The sequence below is a fragment of the Ambystoma mexicanum genome, chromosome 3p (assembly GCF_040938575.1).
Source record: "Ambystoma mexicanum isolate Mex_15411 chromosome 3p, UKY_AmexF1_1, whole genome shotgun sequence".
NCBI classification, from domain to species: Eukaryota; Metazoa; Chordata; class Amphibia; order Caudata; family Ambystomatidae; genus Ambystoma; species Ambystoma mexicanum.
In genome coordinates this window covers 207,651,554-207,666,040 of record NC_090925.1, presented here as the reverse complement: position 1 = coordinate 207,666,040, position 14,487 = coordinate 207,651,554, and the positions used below count along the sequence as shown (strand labels likewise).

General features: G+C 42.6%; 1 protein-coding gene across 5 annotated transcripts in view; it reads left to right on the top strand.

Moving 5' to 3' along the window:
- Positions 1-14,487, top strand: part of ZNF384 (zinc finger protein 384) — a 386,393-nt gene that overhangs the window by 62,949 nt on the left and 308,957 nt on the right. For 2 of the 5 annotated variants that reach the window (XM_069650656.1, XM_069650658.1), the window contains exons 2-4: positions 6,790-6,861; positions 9,645-9,836; positions 13,901-14,156. In XM_069650656.1, coding sequence (XP_069506757.1) covers positions 6,796-6,861; positions 9,645-9,836; positions 13,901-14,156 — 514 coding nt within the window. In that variant the 5' untranslated portion in view covers positions 6,790-6,795. Of the gene's footprint in view, positions 1-6,789; positions 6,862-8,393; positions 8,421-9,644; positions 9,837-13,900; positions 14,157-14,487 lie in introns of those variants that run through there. The other 3 variants (XM_069650659.1, XM_069650660.1, XM_069650657.1) reach the window with 2 other exon arrangements.

Sequence of the window (14,487 nt, the reverse complement as noted above, 5' to 3'; positions counted from 1 at the left end):
ATTTTTAAACATTGTTTTTTACCCGGCTTTTACCTGGGCCGCCAGAGAGACACAGTATGGATGGAACAAAGGGCCATCCATATTGCTTCTCTTCTCTCCGGCCTGGGGGGGCCGGAGCACCCGCATACTCTGCGCCCCTTAAACCGGGCCGTGGCCTGTAACTGCCTCTGGTGCTTGGGGTACCAGAGGCAGTTACAGAGCAGGGCCCGGTTTATTTATTTGTTCAATGTTTGTCGGGTCTGTGGAGCCGATTAATCAATTTAGTTCTGCATTGCAGAAATAAAGTAATCGGGTCCACGGACCCGACAAACATTGAACAAATAAATAAACTGGGCCGTGGCAGAGGCAGTAACAGTCCCCCGCCACGGCCTGGTTTATTTATTTGTTCAATGTTTGCCGGGTCTGTGGACCCGATTTATTTATTTCTGCAATGTTGGGTCCACCCAACATTGCAGAAATAAATAAATTGCTGCAATTAAATAAATTACTGCAAATATACTGCAATGCAGAAATACATAAATGAATCGGGTCCACGGAACCAACAAACATTGAACAAATAAATAAATAAACCAGGCCGTGGCAGAGGCAGCAACAGTCCTCCCCCACGGCCCGGTTTATTTCTTTATCTGTTCAATGTTGTCTGTACAGCCTCGCGGGCCACATGAAATGGCTTGGAGGGCCGCATTGTGGCCCGCGGGCCGTATGTTGGACAACCTTGCTCTAGAGCATACCTTAAGTCCATCACGCATCCACAGCTTCACTTAATGTAACTCATCACCACACTAGTAATGGCCTCAATGATTGTTTGCATTTATTTTTTTTGGTTGAACACTGACGTCTATTCCCCCTTCCTTACAAACAAAAGAATTCACCTTTTTAATGTTTTTATTTCCCTGTATACCATAAGTTTAGTTGGTATGTTAGCCTCCCTGGTTTTTGTCACATTTCTGTTCTTTTTGGCACCGGTTTGTTTTCAGCCCACAAGACCATGCACTGGATGCTACCTTGGGAAGTATTCTAGTTGTCCTCAACATGGACAAAGCAAAATGGAATTGGATTGTGATTTCTGCCACTTTTATTAGGTGGTATTAAGTATATTCTTTTTTGTATTCAAAATATCAGTGCTCATGAACATTGTGGCTGATGGGGGGGGCGGGGTGAGAGACCAGCTGCGAAGCTAAATGTTTTGCCCTGATGAATCTAGCAGATCATTGGATTGCTGAAACCAGTCTACCTATATTGGAGAATTTGTCAAATTTGTTGGACCCTTCAGATTCCTGGGGTGCCAGAACAGTTTCCCTCAGAATGTATGGGGTAGAAGTTTTTTTTTTTTTTCTCTTTTTTAAATCCAAGAAATAGTTTTTACGTGTTGGTTTTGGGTTTGTTTTCTCAAATCCTTTTTGTTGCACATACATTCTCACTTGATTAGGAATGATTGAGGGCATTCTAGTCTCTTTTAGACAGGAGTTGCATACACTTGTTTAAGGATTTATTTATTAGGGATAGTCAGTGCTCCAGATAAGATTTTGGAGATGGGAGTATTTTACTCTCCATTTTTAAACTTTGAGAGTAAATGTGATTTTCAGATTAAAAATTAATTTTCTCCTTTACACGTGTAAAATATATGCAACGTCCAGCCGATGTGTGCAAAAACTGTATGGAAATCATTACTATACGGCAGTTTTCTTCATTGTGACAATACCTTTCATTATTTGTGGCCATTTGATCTCTCCTGTATATATTTAAATGTTGCAATCACAAAAACCTAGCCAATTATATAGTAACGCAAGCATGAATTGTATTGTGTGTTTTGAGATTCGATAGCACAATTGTCTTTTGATGTTTCAGTCCTAATTTCCTGGAGCTATTACTACCTAATGGTATGCCAGTGCTGGGATACAACGGTGCAGAGAGGCAAGGACTCCATGCTAAATTCTATATCTAATCTAGTGATCAAATGGTTATTTATATTGCTCTTTTGGCAAAGCGCTGTGCATAGAACATATTTATCACAATTACGACCAAACCGAAGTCTGTACTCCTTTATCGACCTCGAAAGGATGAAAGGCTGAGTTGGACTTGCCGGGATTCGAACCCGCAGCCTACAGATCACGCACAGATTGCAGCAACGAGTGCTCAGCTGGCTGAGCTATCTTATTGGCTAACATCCTTCAGAGGTTGGTTAACTGAATATTGACTGAGGTATAATAATCACAGTACCAAGATGTATGACGAGCCATTCATGAAGCGCTACATAAAGTTAAATACCTATCTGGATTATCACAGGGACAGGTTTTGCTGAGTTTCTATTTAATTTACCAATTTAACTTTAATTTGTTTTTGAACAACGCTTGCACTTCCTTGAGAGTCAGGATTTGGATGTTTTAATTGTAGTCCTGAAGATTTGAGAAGCTAGAACGCCTGTGATCAGTCTAATGACAATCACTCACCCTTGAGCAAAGACTCTGCTGCCACTGACCATTTATAGTGTGCCCCATTGACTGCAAGGTTGAATGGATGTAAACTAGACTGTGCAAAGTCATAATTTTACACACTGTTTTTATAATTGGAGTGTAAATTAAATTATAAGTGTAAAAATGATCTGCCTCCGCATGATCATGCACACAGCACCGGAACTTTGAAAAATACAATTATGTAATACTGGTTTGCTTTCACTGGAAAAAAAGCATAACTTGTTAAAAATGAATTCTCAATTGCAACTTAGTTTTCCATCTTATTAGTTATACAATCCTAAAATTCTAGGAAAACCTGCACAGTGCTTCTGAAGCTGAAGGCAAAGAAACCATTCTTTTTATCAGCGTGCAGTTTATTTTTTTGAAAGGCTTCAGAGAAATGCATTCTTTTTCAGAGGTGGCTTGCAATTACATCCATGTAGATAAACATCAAAAGAAGCCTTCTGGTTTTTGTCAAGTAACCTGACCTTTGCAATGCCCTCTGCTCTAAACCTGTGTGTAAATGTACCTAGGAAAATGATAAAGCTGGCGTATTTACAAGATTTCCATGCGTAAAAAGGCCTGGTTACCCACCTTATCTGGAGGCCTGGGGGATAGTGAAATGCTTTGGTGCAAGTCTGTTTTATAATAAAGGTCGACCCCTTTTCTGTTAGACATTTAAGCACACCTAGGCGGTTAGTTACCGTTAGACTTGAATGGCCCCCTGCATTTTGGAGTGATCAATGCAACATTGTGCAGCTAAATGATTAGCCAGCCATCAGGCTGTGCGACTAAAACACCATCTTCTTGTGGGGACCCTACCCTGTGACAAAATGGATTACCTTTGCATTGCTCCATCCTGGTAGCCATATGGGCTACTTTGGGCAGTATACTTAGAACAATTGCATCCTTTATGGAGACTTGAATACTGATGGTGCAGCCTTAAGACAACTGATGGCGAGTTTTCTTGGTGATCTTAACGCCTGTTATTGTGGGACCGCACAAATTGGATACTTGTTGTTATTGAGGCTGCCCAATAGAATGATGCTGAATGAAGACAATTTACAAGTATCCTAGATTATGCACTCCAATCTTTTTTTATTTACGATTTTCAATTTGATACAATTTTGTAATACTCTGCATCAATCTGATATTTATTGCAATTTGCATGTTCTTGTCTGTAATGTATTCATTCAATCAGTGATTCGTCTCATTTGTATATTCAACACTGCTTTTGAATAAGATTCTCCTATTTCCTGGCGTGGCTATAATCTGCCAATATTTCCTTACCCTTGTGATATTTTCATCCTTTCGGTTCTAGTCGTGTGAATTTGTCAGCATGATAACCTATTTGCAAATTCTAAGATGGACGCTATTTATGCGTGACGTGGTGACACTGACGCGTTGCTTATCCCATGCTAGGGTTATCACGTTGGTTGCCATCTTGGATCGGGTTTGCTTTCTGTCGGATTGATGTATACTCTTTGGGCATGTCAGTTTCTATGCTGATTTGTTCATGTTTTCCCAATGTCTGGTGTACGTATCTCAAATGTTGCATAATGGATCAATTGCACAAATCCATTTATGAATATCGATCAGTATAATTATTGGTTAGACTCGTGATGAGTAATGGTAATATTTGGAGAACAGAACGTGCTATCTTTTCTACATCTGATCCTACTTTCATGAACATAATATACATTTGGTATTTTACAGTTCTTTTGGTTACAGGAAATGACCCATTTCTGGGTCAAAATGTAATCCTGTGACACAGCTATCCATAGGGCAGATCCAGGTAGCCTCTCGTCTTAAGTTTTTCCTCTATTGCCACCTCTTGGTGGCATGTTTATGTGTTGCAATCCAAAGTATTTGATATCATTAATTTGGTCTTGTGTATGTTCTTGTTGAAAATGCTGCCCCAATGAATATCTTGAGTTTCGATTTTTGATTGCCCTTAGGTGTTCTGCAATTCTGAATTTTAGGGGGCATAATGTGCTTCTAATGTATATCTTTGAGCATAAACATTTGATGGCATAAACTAAATATTTGGTGTTACAATTTATAAAGTCTAACACCAAATATTTAGTTTATGCCAGCAAATGTTTATGCTCAAAGATATACATTAGAAGCACAAGACACCCCCTAAAATTCAGAATTGCAGAACACCTAAGGGCAATCAAAAATCGAGACTCTCATTGGGACAGCATTTTCAACAAGAACTTGTGCAAGACCAAATCAATGAGATCAAATACTTGGATTGGAACATATGAACAGGCCACCAAGCAGCGGCAATAGAGAAACTTTAAGACGAGAGGCCACCTGGGGTTCATAGTGAAAGGTTTGAATACAAAAGGATCGAATGCAATACTTTTGAACCAAAAGGATGTAAAATATATATATATATATATATATATATATATATATATATATATATATATATATATATATATATATATATATATATATATATATATATATATATATATATATATATATATATATAATTAGTGCCCCTTTTCTTTTTTTTTTTTTTTTTTTTTTTGGGAGGGGGTGGGGGATACCACAAGTTTTTCCTATACGAAACCAAAAAAGTCATTTTAACATTTTTTTCAATCCTTTTCGTTTCGAATCTTTGTATTCTTAACTTTGACTGGACCCCGCCACCTGGATCTGCCTTATCGATAGCTGTTACAGGATTACATTTTGACACAGAAATGGGTCATTTCCTGTAACCAAAAGAACTGTAAATACCATATGTATATTATGTTCATGAAAGTATAATCAGATGTAGTAGAAAAGTTGACCCTTTCTGTTCTCCAACTGTTACCATTACTCATCACAAGCCTAACCAATAATTATTATACTGATCGTTATATTCATAAATGGATTTGTGCAGGCATTTGAGATACGTACACCAGACATTGGGAAAACATGCACATCAAATCAGAGTAGAAACGGACATGTCCAAAGAATATACATCAATCCGACAGAAAGCAAACCCGATCCAAGATGGCAACCAACATGATGCCGCTAGCATGTGATAGCAACGCGTCAGGGTCACCACGTCACGCATAAATAACGGCCGTCTAAGAATTTGCAAATAGGTTATCATGCCGACAAATTCACAGGACTCAAACCGAAATGATGAAAATATCACAAGGGTAAGGAAATATTGGCAGATTATAGCCACACCAGAAATTAGAAACCAAGAAATAGACCAGAGCTCCAGAATATACATTTTTTTTATTTTTCATACTAAGAGCGAGTTCGAACAAAATTGAAAAATTGTCACAAGCCGTAATTCGAAGCTCTGTGCACACAAAGTAAAAGAAGCAAGCAAGTGAGTGTCTTTAAGATTATCTTGCACAATTCATAATAATACACAACGTTAGAGTAAGCATATTGCAAAAACCAGTATAACAAATACTTATTAAATGGAGCAGACCAACATGTTTATTTTGTCTTTTGTTCGAAACTACGTTTGGATTACAACTTTGAAGCCCCTCCTGAAGAACCATTAAAAATAATGGGGAAATACGTGTTGAGGGAATACAAATAAGAGGAACATAAATAAAGACAACATTGAATATTCATGACAACAATAGAAAATGGAAATTGGAGAATCTTATTCAAAGGCAGTATTGAATATACAAATGAAACAAATCATTGAATGAATAAATTACAGACAAGAGAATGCAAATTTCAATAAATATCAGATTGATCCGGAGTATTACAAAATTGTATCAAATTAAAAATCGTAAATAAAAAGAATTGGAGCGCATAATCCAGGATACTTGTAAATTGTCTTCATTTATGGAGACTTGATTACAAGTTTCCCTTTCATCAAAAAGATGTTGCGATTACACAAAGCCAGCAAAAGGCCAAGAGGGCTAACCGAGTTAGCAAAAGGAGAGGGAAATGTGACTTTTTGTCCAACAGTTGTGCTAATTGTACATTGCATGGGTACTGGATGGTAACAGCCCAAGTACCCATGGTTTTGATGGCAATGCCTGGCGATGGTGTATTTTTTTCATAACATAAACCTTCAAATTCTGCTGCTACCTAGGTTTATTTATGGCATTACGTGGTATAATGATGCGTGGAAAAATATGAAAGCACATCATGGTGGCGAATGGCCAATTACCCATATAATGCATATGCCACCAAAATGTAATGTCAATGCTGGTCTTTGATTTCTGGTGGCAGGATTTTACATACTTGCCACAATTGGGCAGTTTTAGGTGGGAAGTTTTGTCTCTAGTTTTCAGTTTGAAAGCTACAAATGCCAGCTAGAAAGGAAGATTGTGTGACATGCATTTGTTCCCCTCTTCTGCAGATCACGATGGAGGACTCTCACTTTAACTCCTCCTCATACTTCTGGCAGGCGGGCCCCACAGTTCCAGGACAGGTAAGTGTTTCTCCCATATCCATATTTCTGGAGGCCTGTTTCCCTTCTTTTAGGTACCTACCTCCTTTCTTTTCCTTTGCTGTGCTCCTAAGCGATCCTCTTCTTTTCACGTCCGTCTGCACGGTGACACATTCTTTCTCTCCGTAGTGTCCTCTGTTCAGCAGTGTGTCACCTGCAGCAAAGACACTCTTCCCTCTCTGCAGCATGGGATTTCTTCCTCTTTGCATCTGATCCTTTCTGCAGTACAGTTCTAGTTTTCACTCCTTTTGTGCAATGTGCACATAGGTCCCTACGTACTACATGTGCCCCATCTCCCACTGTAGAATGGACTCCTTGCTCCCTTTGCAAGACCTTATTCTTGGCTCACCCCTCCTACAGTTCGGCCTGCTCCCCTCCCTCCTTGTACGAGCTCATTCCTCGCCTTTTGCAAGGCCCTCTCCTTTCTCTTTTTCTTCAGTGTGCTGAACTCCTTTTTGTAAGATCCCCCGCCCCCTTAAATGAGCCTTAATCCTCCTTCCATGTTGTACAATACTGGAACGCTTTTTCTTCTTCTTTCCACCCACCAACCCCTTGCAGAGTATCAGCCTCCTTCCTCTGTAAAAAGTGCTCTGTTTTCTTTAATGTTTGCAGTGCAGGAAATTATTTCCTATCCTTTTCTCATCTTTGGCCCCCCCTCTGAGTGTAAACACCTAATCTCTTCAGGGTTCCAGCATTCTCAATTTGTTTACCCTTTGCATGGTGACGTGTCCTATCTCTCCTATGCCCCCATGCACAGCTCTGCCTTCTACAGTATGCCAAGCTTCTCCATCTCCTCACCCTCTGCTGCTGCCTGTGCCACCTTTTTTTCTTTTTACTGTTCAGCCATACTGACTTGAACCTATCGTTCTCCTTCCCCGAGGCAGCAGACCACCACAATTACTTTCAACCCGCAAGCTGCCAGCTTCCTCTTCCTGCAGGCTACTGGCCTTGTTGCCATACTGCGCTCCACCCTCAACTTTCACCCTTTAACCCTTTCTCTCCCACGTCTGCAAACGGCCCCCTTTTCTCACACTTGTGTGTGCCAGCCTCCTTTTCCAACCACCTAGTGTGCAAGGCTCTTGCTTTCTCTCTTGTTGGCAGATGTGTATTCTTATTCATTCGCTCTATCTTGCTCTTTCCATGGTTCCCTCCTCTGTATGTCTCTTTCTTTAAATGGAGCTGCAGCACCTTCCCCTAGCTTCTCCCCATCTCATTTAGCCTTTCAACAGAGAAATTGGCTACACGTCTTCTTATATATTCAAGCCTTCTTAAATCCCCTCTTCCCTCCCACCACCCCCCTCTCCCTTCAGCAGAGTGCCACATCTGATGCCCCCCGCCTCTGCAGTGTACTTGATTGCCCCTCCTTCCTACCCCCTACATCCTGCCTTCCCTAACCTACCTCCTTGCATGGCGGTCAGGTGCTCCTGTCTAACTGCACTCCATAACCCTCACCACCCTTTCTCTTCTACTTCTGCAGGGCAACATCTTCTGTCACCATACTGCATGGTGGGCACTTGGCCAGACAAAGTATGCCTTTGCAGGTCCGACATTATTCACTATTCTGTCATTTGATCTCATTTGGTCTTTGCTTTCTTACTCTCTTCACACCAAACATGGTGCTTACCTCTAACTGGAAATCTCTGGGCATGCTCTAGGTCACTTTGTTTTCTGCTGCCGTACTTGGGGGTCCTAATGATTATTGTAAGTCAAAAACAGACTAAGAATCCGGGAGAGCTATATCAAAATGTTATCTTTATGTCAAAGTGTTGTCAAGTCTAGCAGAAAACTCGGGAAACACTACATAGTTGAGCAAAATTACACTGTAATATTACTTCCCTTGGTCATGCACTTCTGCAGCACACACAACCCACCCAATGTGTTCATCCTGCCCCTCGTTTGTAGTCTCAAAGTGCCCCAGCTTTAGGTGGTTACTTTTCTGTGACTCAGGGAGAGAACAAACACTTAGCTGCATAAATATGAACTGGGTTCCAGGCTTTTACTCACCTTGGGGTTGAACCGGCCATTGTTTTAGATATCTGCTCCACTTTGACCTGAAGTCCTTGACATGCTCCAGTCAAGTTGGAAGGTTGCCCTAATGCTTCAAGATGGCTAGAGGGGAGACCTTCTGGAATTGTTTGAGGAGACCAAGTGATAAAATGGATGCTGCCCAGCTCCATCCCTGTGGGGAAATCCGAAGCCTGTTGTGACACATCTCACTCAAGATGCAAATTTGTGATCAAAAACCTTGCTACCCACATGTAGCAGTATTCACTGAGGTTCCTTCAGATGTGCTAACGTCAAACACAGAAAAGAGAACTCCTCATATGTAGTTATGACCCGCCCCTACCATGCAGTGTTAATAAGCAGAAATCTTGCAAGCTTTTCACAAACAGTTTGAGACCACACCAGAGAGCAGAGGTTAGATCACCTAGGGCAGACTGGGTTAGATATGACTCGAGAAACCATGCTCTGCCTGTCATCCACTCCAGTACTGGTTGTGATGGATTGCGCTTTATAAGGGTTGTATTAAGTTTGTTTGCCAAAGCTGGGGACCAAAGCTGCCTTTTTTTTCTGTCCCCCTGGAATGCAGTACACACCTTACTTCTTTATGTTCCTCTTAATACATTTTATCCTTTTCATCCCTACCAAATCTTTTGAGCGTCAGTGCCAGAATTCTGTCTCTGAGGGCTCCTGTCATTTTCTGTTTTTCCTGTTTACTCCCCTCTCCTGATTGTGATGTGCGTCTTACTCCCTTCCCCTTACAGTGTGTCCTGCTGGGAGAGGCTGGTACTGCAGGAGCTGCAAGCTCCCCACAGCCACCACTCCTACATCGCTCCCTTCATCACCTCTTTCTGGGAGAGGCCGGGACTGCGGGAGCCCCGAGTTCTCCACAGCAAGCGTTTCAACAAAAGTCCCTACATCGCTTCCTGCTGGGAGAGGCGGGGATGGAAGGGAATGTTAGTATGTCGCTGGTAGACTCTGGGACTGCCATAGAAGGTTGGGTGTTTGCTGCAAGGTTGGGTGTTTGCTGCAGTACCCTGAATAGCAATGAGTGTTGGCTGCAGTGGACATTGCAAAGCTTCTTCGAGAAGTTGATTTTGATGTGTGTGCTTCATTAGTTATTGGTGTGGTTCTTGGCAAGAGGAATGTGCTTAGGTTATAGGGGATGTTGGTGTGCTGCCAGAGTTGAGTTTGCACTTGGTGTATTTGGAGAGGATGAACTGCAGTAGGTGCTAATGTTTGTTCGCGGATTGATGTCACAATGTTGAGTCTTGGTGTGCTGCTCGTAAAAGATTAGACCGGAGTGTGTGCTGGTGTTTGTTCCTGTGGGTATTTGTGAGATACTTGGCGTCTGCCTGTAATGAGGTCTGGTTTCCTTTTATGTATGTGGTAGCTCATGGTGAGAGTAAGCTGGTGTGGAGGTCTGTTTCTTAGTGATGGGACTTAGTTTGTATTACCCCTGCATGCTCTCATTCCTGATACCTGAGAGTAGTCCTGGTTGACTCCCAAGAGGAGGGCTGGCCATAAAGTTTTCAAACACATCCAGTTTTGCACAGCTGCATAACATTTTGGTCTTTTTATGTCGGTCAAACCTGGTATTAACCAAGAGCACAGGCAATATATTGAGCATGGATTTTTATTTTTCAGTAGCAAATTGGGAAAGCCTAGAATGGTTGTTTACATGACTTTAGATTGTATTTCAACCAGAATAAAATTATGCTGAATACCTTTACCTTTAGCTGAAGGAACTTTGCAGCTACAGTTTAGGGTGTTAAAGTTAGTGGCATGTTTCACAAACTAGAATGTTGGTGTTCAGGCTCCGGTAGTTAGGCCAGTACATAGAAAAAGCAGGGATTGAAATAGGTATTTGATGAGCAGGAGCTAAAAGCAGGTCCTGTGTATCCAGGAGCTGCCTCTTGGGAACCAGTAACTAATGCATTGCAAGTCACAAATCCATCTTATTCATGCACTGCAAGCTTTTGCCCATTATATATTACTTATTATGCATTAAAGGCACTCTACACGTGTTCTAATGTTAACACATCCTAAACACAGTTAATGTCGCTCACAGGTATCTTTGCAGAGTAAGAGTTGTCCTAGGGAGTCAAAAGTAGCTCTTATTTGCTGTTGAGTTCAAGTTTTGTAGGCTCTTCTGAGCTACAAGCAGGAGCTAAATTGCTCCCAGCTACTGGCCATTTCGAACCCTGAAACCGCTATATGAAGGAAACCCAAAATGTGATCAAGCAATTTCCAGGAAGAAAAGGAATGGTAGGGTTTGACGGACTTGAAAGTTCTTGAAATACATCCCACTGGCTGCTAAATGGGTGTATTATCCAGATGGTGATGTTGATCTGCCTTTTGCAACATTTAAAATGTGCTCTGTATTGCATGGACAGCCAATGGCCTGCGCTCGTGTTTGGGTGACCTGCAACTTGCAGGTGCCTACTACTTGGCAAGTATTGATATGCATTGTAGCTTTCACTAGGAGGGGGAACGGCGCAGGAATTGCCACCCCCACCAGTATATTTCCTGTCCATTGCCTGCATGGAGCAATTTGTAACCTCGGAGCTACTCAAAGGCCTGCGCTATGGTGTGCTAATCCTACAATTGCATTCTGTGGGTGCACCAATGGGCAATCACTGGAGTCCTCTTCTCCCTACACCTTCATTTTCAGGACATCATGGGGTTGATGGGTAGTGGGGAAGGATTCTTCTTCACCTACTTCTTCGAGAGCTGCTCTGATCACTTTTCCATAAAACTGAGACATTACAGGAGATTGTACTACCACTTCTGGTTGTTGTTTTCTTGTGTCTTGCTTACCTTGACTGTGTGGTCCAAATCTACACACGGCTGCAGAGTGAAGGGATCCTTTATATGCTGCTCTAGGCGAGGACTGCCCTGAGTTTCACACAGGGCTCTACATAAATAGTTATCTTTGTCTATGCACTCTGCCCCTGTCCCAGACTTGGGTTGATGGTATAGGGAGACAGAGCTCCAAACGTACCCTTGTACCCAATGTTGACAGAAGTGATCTGCATTGAATCTCTACTTCACCAAAGAGGTGGTGTTTGGAAATGCTCAAAGAATCATTTCTGACCCACAGGCACACATGCCGATATCCCTGACCCTTTTAGGGTAAGAAAAGTGATAACCTGTGAGCCTGTCTTTACAGTTTATCAAAAGCTGAGCCTTTTCTACTGTACTCCTAGTCTTGACTTCGGAAGGAAGTGTTTTTGGGTAAACGGACAAGCATGTCAAAACCCAGGAGTGCCGCCTACAATCTCATGTACCTGAGCACAGCCACTGTATGGTTTTGGGATCCTTGTGCATCACTGTCTCTCTGCTGGGTGGCTTGATGCCTGCTTTCAAAGCGTATGGACTGCAATTTCCACAGAAGGGACATTCACAGTAAATTAGATTATCTATACAAACATTGGTTCCAGTGAGAGGTGCCCAGGAACTGGGGGTGCAAGGATTCTTCCGGTCAGGTCTAGGAGCAAGGTGGAACCCTTGAATGCAAGATTCAGCGCTGCTGCACTCTTCCGGGGAGTTTACAGGATGGGGGGGATGGAGAGTTCCAGCGACGGCCCTGCACACAGACGATATCGGGCATCCTTCTAGGCGTGGTTGTAGAAGTCCTTCCAGGATAGGATCCCTTAAAGCTGGGATGCTTAAATGCAGCAGGAAGGTGACATGTGCCACAAGGTGGCAACCACCAAAGTTCCAGGTGCAAACGAGGACCCTTGACTTATCACAAGGTAGCCCACTGGTGAGCTCAACAGTCCATTGGGTGGTCCATGGTTGGTTATATCCTCAACAACATGTTGAGACTGGTTGGTCCCACCATTCCTTCCAGGGATTGAAACCCTGCACAGGGCCTTAACAGATCTGGTAGTCCAACAGGGCTTCACAGGGCCACACGCAGGAAGGGATGCAAGGCCTCTTCAGGAGTCAGTCGGCTGTTCTTGCACAAGGGATTCTTGGCTCCCAAGTGGATCTGAAGAAATGGCTGCAGGTGTCCTCTTCATATCCAAAATCCAGCCTGGAATCCAGTCCAAGCTCACCAATGGTAAGGTTCTGCACCATTCAAACATCTGGTAACTCTCCAAACAGGGACAACTATTGGTTTCACTCATGTCCCACACCTAGACGCTCGAAACCACACTTGTGGAGTGGGACAAAACAGTCACACCCACTTCCTGGGCCACATACATAGGCAGATGTAGCCTGCGAAAGCAGCAGCTTTCCCAGGCAAGTGCATGGGATTTCCTGACTGGGTAGGAAAAAGGCCAAACTACAATATGTCCAAAGAACCAGTCAAAATCGCGTGGCTTGGCCATTTTGGGTTACTAGCCACGTTTAGTAGTCATATGTGGTTAACGCAAATGTGCACACTAGAAATAAAACCAACATGGTAAAAATAGAATTTCTGCCACCAACTTGTCTTTAGGCAGATCTAAAAGTAAACAAAAATCCCAGGTGTTAAGGGCTAGGCTAGGGTAATAAGTGTCCTCATTGTACTGCATTGTAAGATGCTGTGTGTAATGTTAAGTTAAATAAATGTCAAAGATAAAAGGAAACCGAGTTTCCAAGTACTGATAGTCTGAAGGACTGATCAGTTGCCCCATAACAAATTAGCAAAAGGCTGTGTTAATGAAGCTTGAAGGCAGAACAGGTTTATAAACAAAGTAAACAGATTGGGGGAGGGGCCCATAGAAACTATGCAGGAAAAGTTGCTAAAAGTGAAATATTTCCTAACCATGTATGAGCACTGAGACGCATCGAATGTTGTAGTAGTTGTGGCTGTTGGTCTGGCATGGGGTTAGAGGAGAGATACGGCTGTGGTGAAGGTCCATGTTGTTGCTGCACTGTTTGAGCTGCAGTGTTTTTATGCCCTGCCTAAATTGCAATGTTCTTTTGTGGTGCCTGAGAGCGAGACTTTGTGCTGTAACTGCATTGCCAAGAGTCTAGCCTGTCTCCTACCTGGCTCTCAACTTCTCTACTCGTTTTCTCTTTCCAGATTGAGAACTCAATGTTCCTCAACAAGGTGAAGGACCAGTTGATGCAAGAGAAAGGTTGCAGTCTGGCTGGGTCTCATTACCCAACCCTCCTCACTGTTCCCACTTCTGTCTCCCTGCCCACCTCTGTGTCTATGCCTGCAGGCATCACCATGGAGACACAGGACAGCAAGGAGCATCTCGCCCCACATAGCCAGGCTTCTGTGACCCAGAACATCACTGTGGTGCCGGTACAGTCTGCAGGTCTCATGACAGCAGGTGAGTGAATCTCGCTGATGCACCATTCACTTCAATCACTGTTTTTCTCTTCTCTACAGTCACCTCCAGAAGTATGTTGCATCTTGATGCTCACTCTTTCGCTTATTCCGAGACCTTCAGTGGGCCTGCTTCCTTGAGGAACTTGTGTGGAATTGTGGTTAGTGTTTGCATGTATGTGTCTATTTTCATGATTTGGCACCCTTTTAAAGATTGCAATAGTGCCATTGGCCTCCAGAATAGGTGGGTAAGCATCCCTTTTAATCATGAGCGTGTCTATATTTATGAAACACTTGACATATCTGCACATTAATAGGAACCCGTAACGCATGAG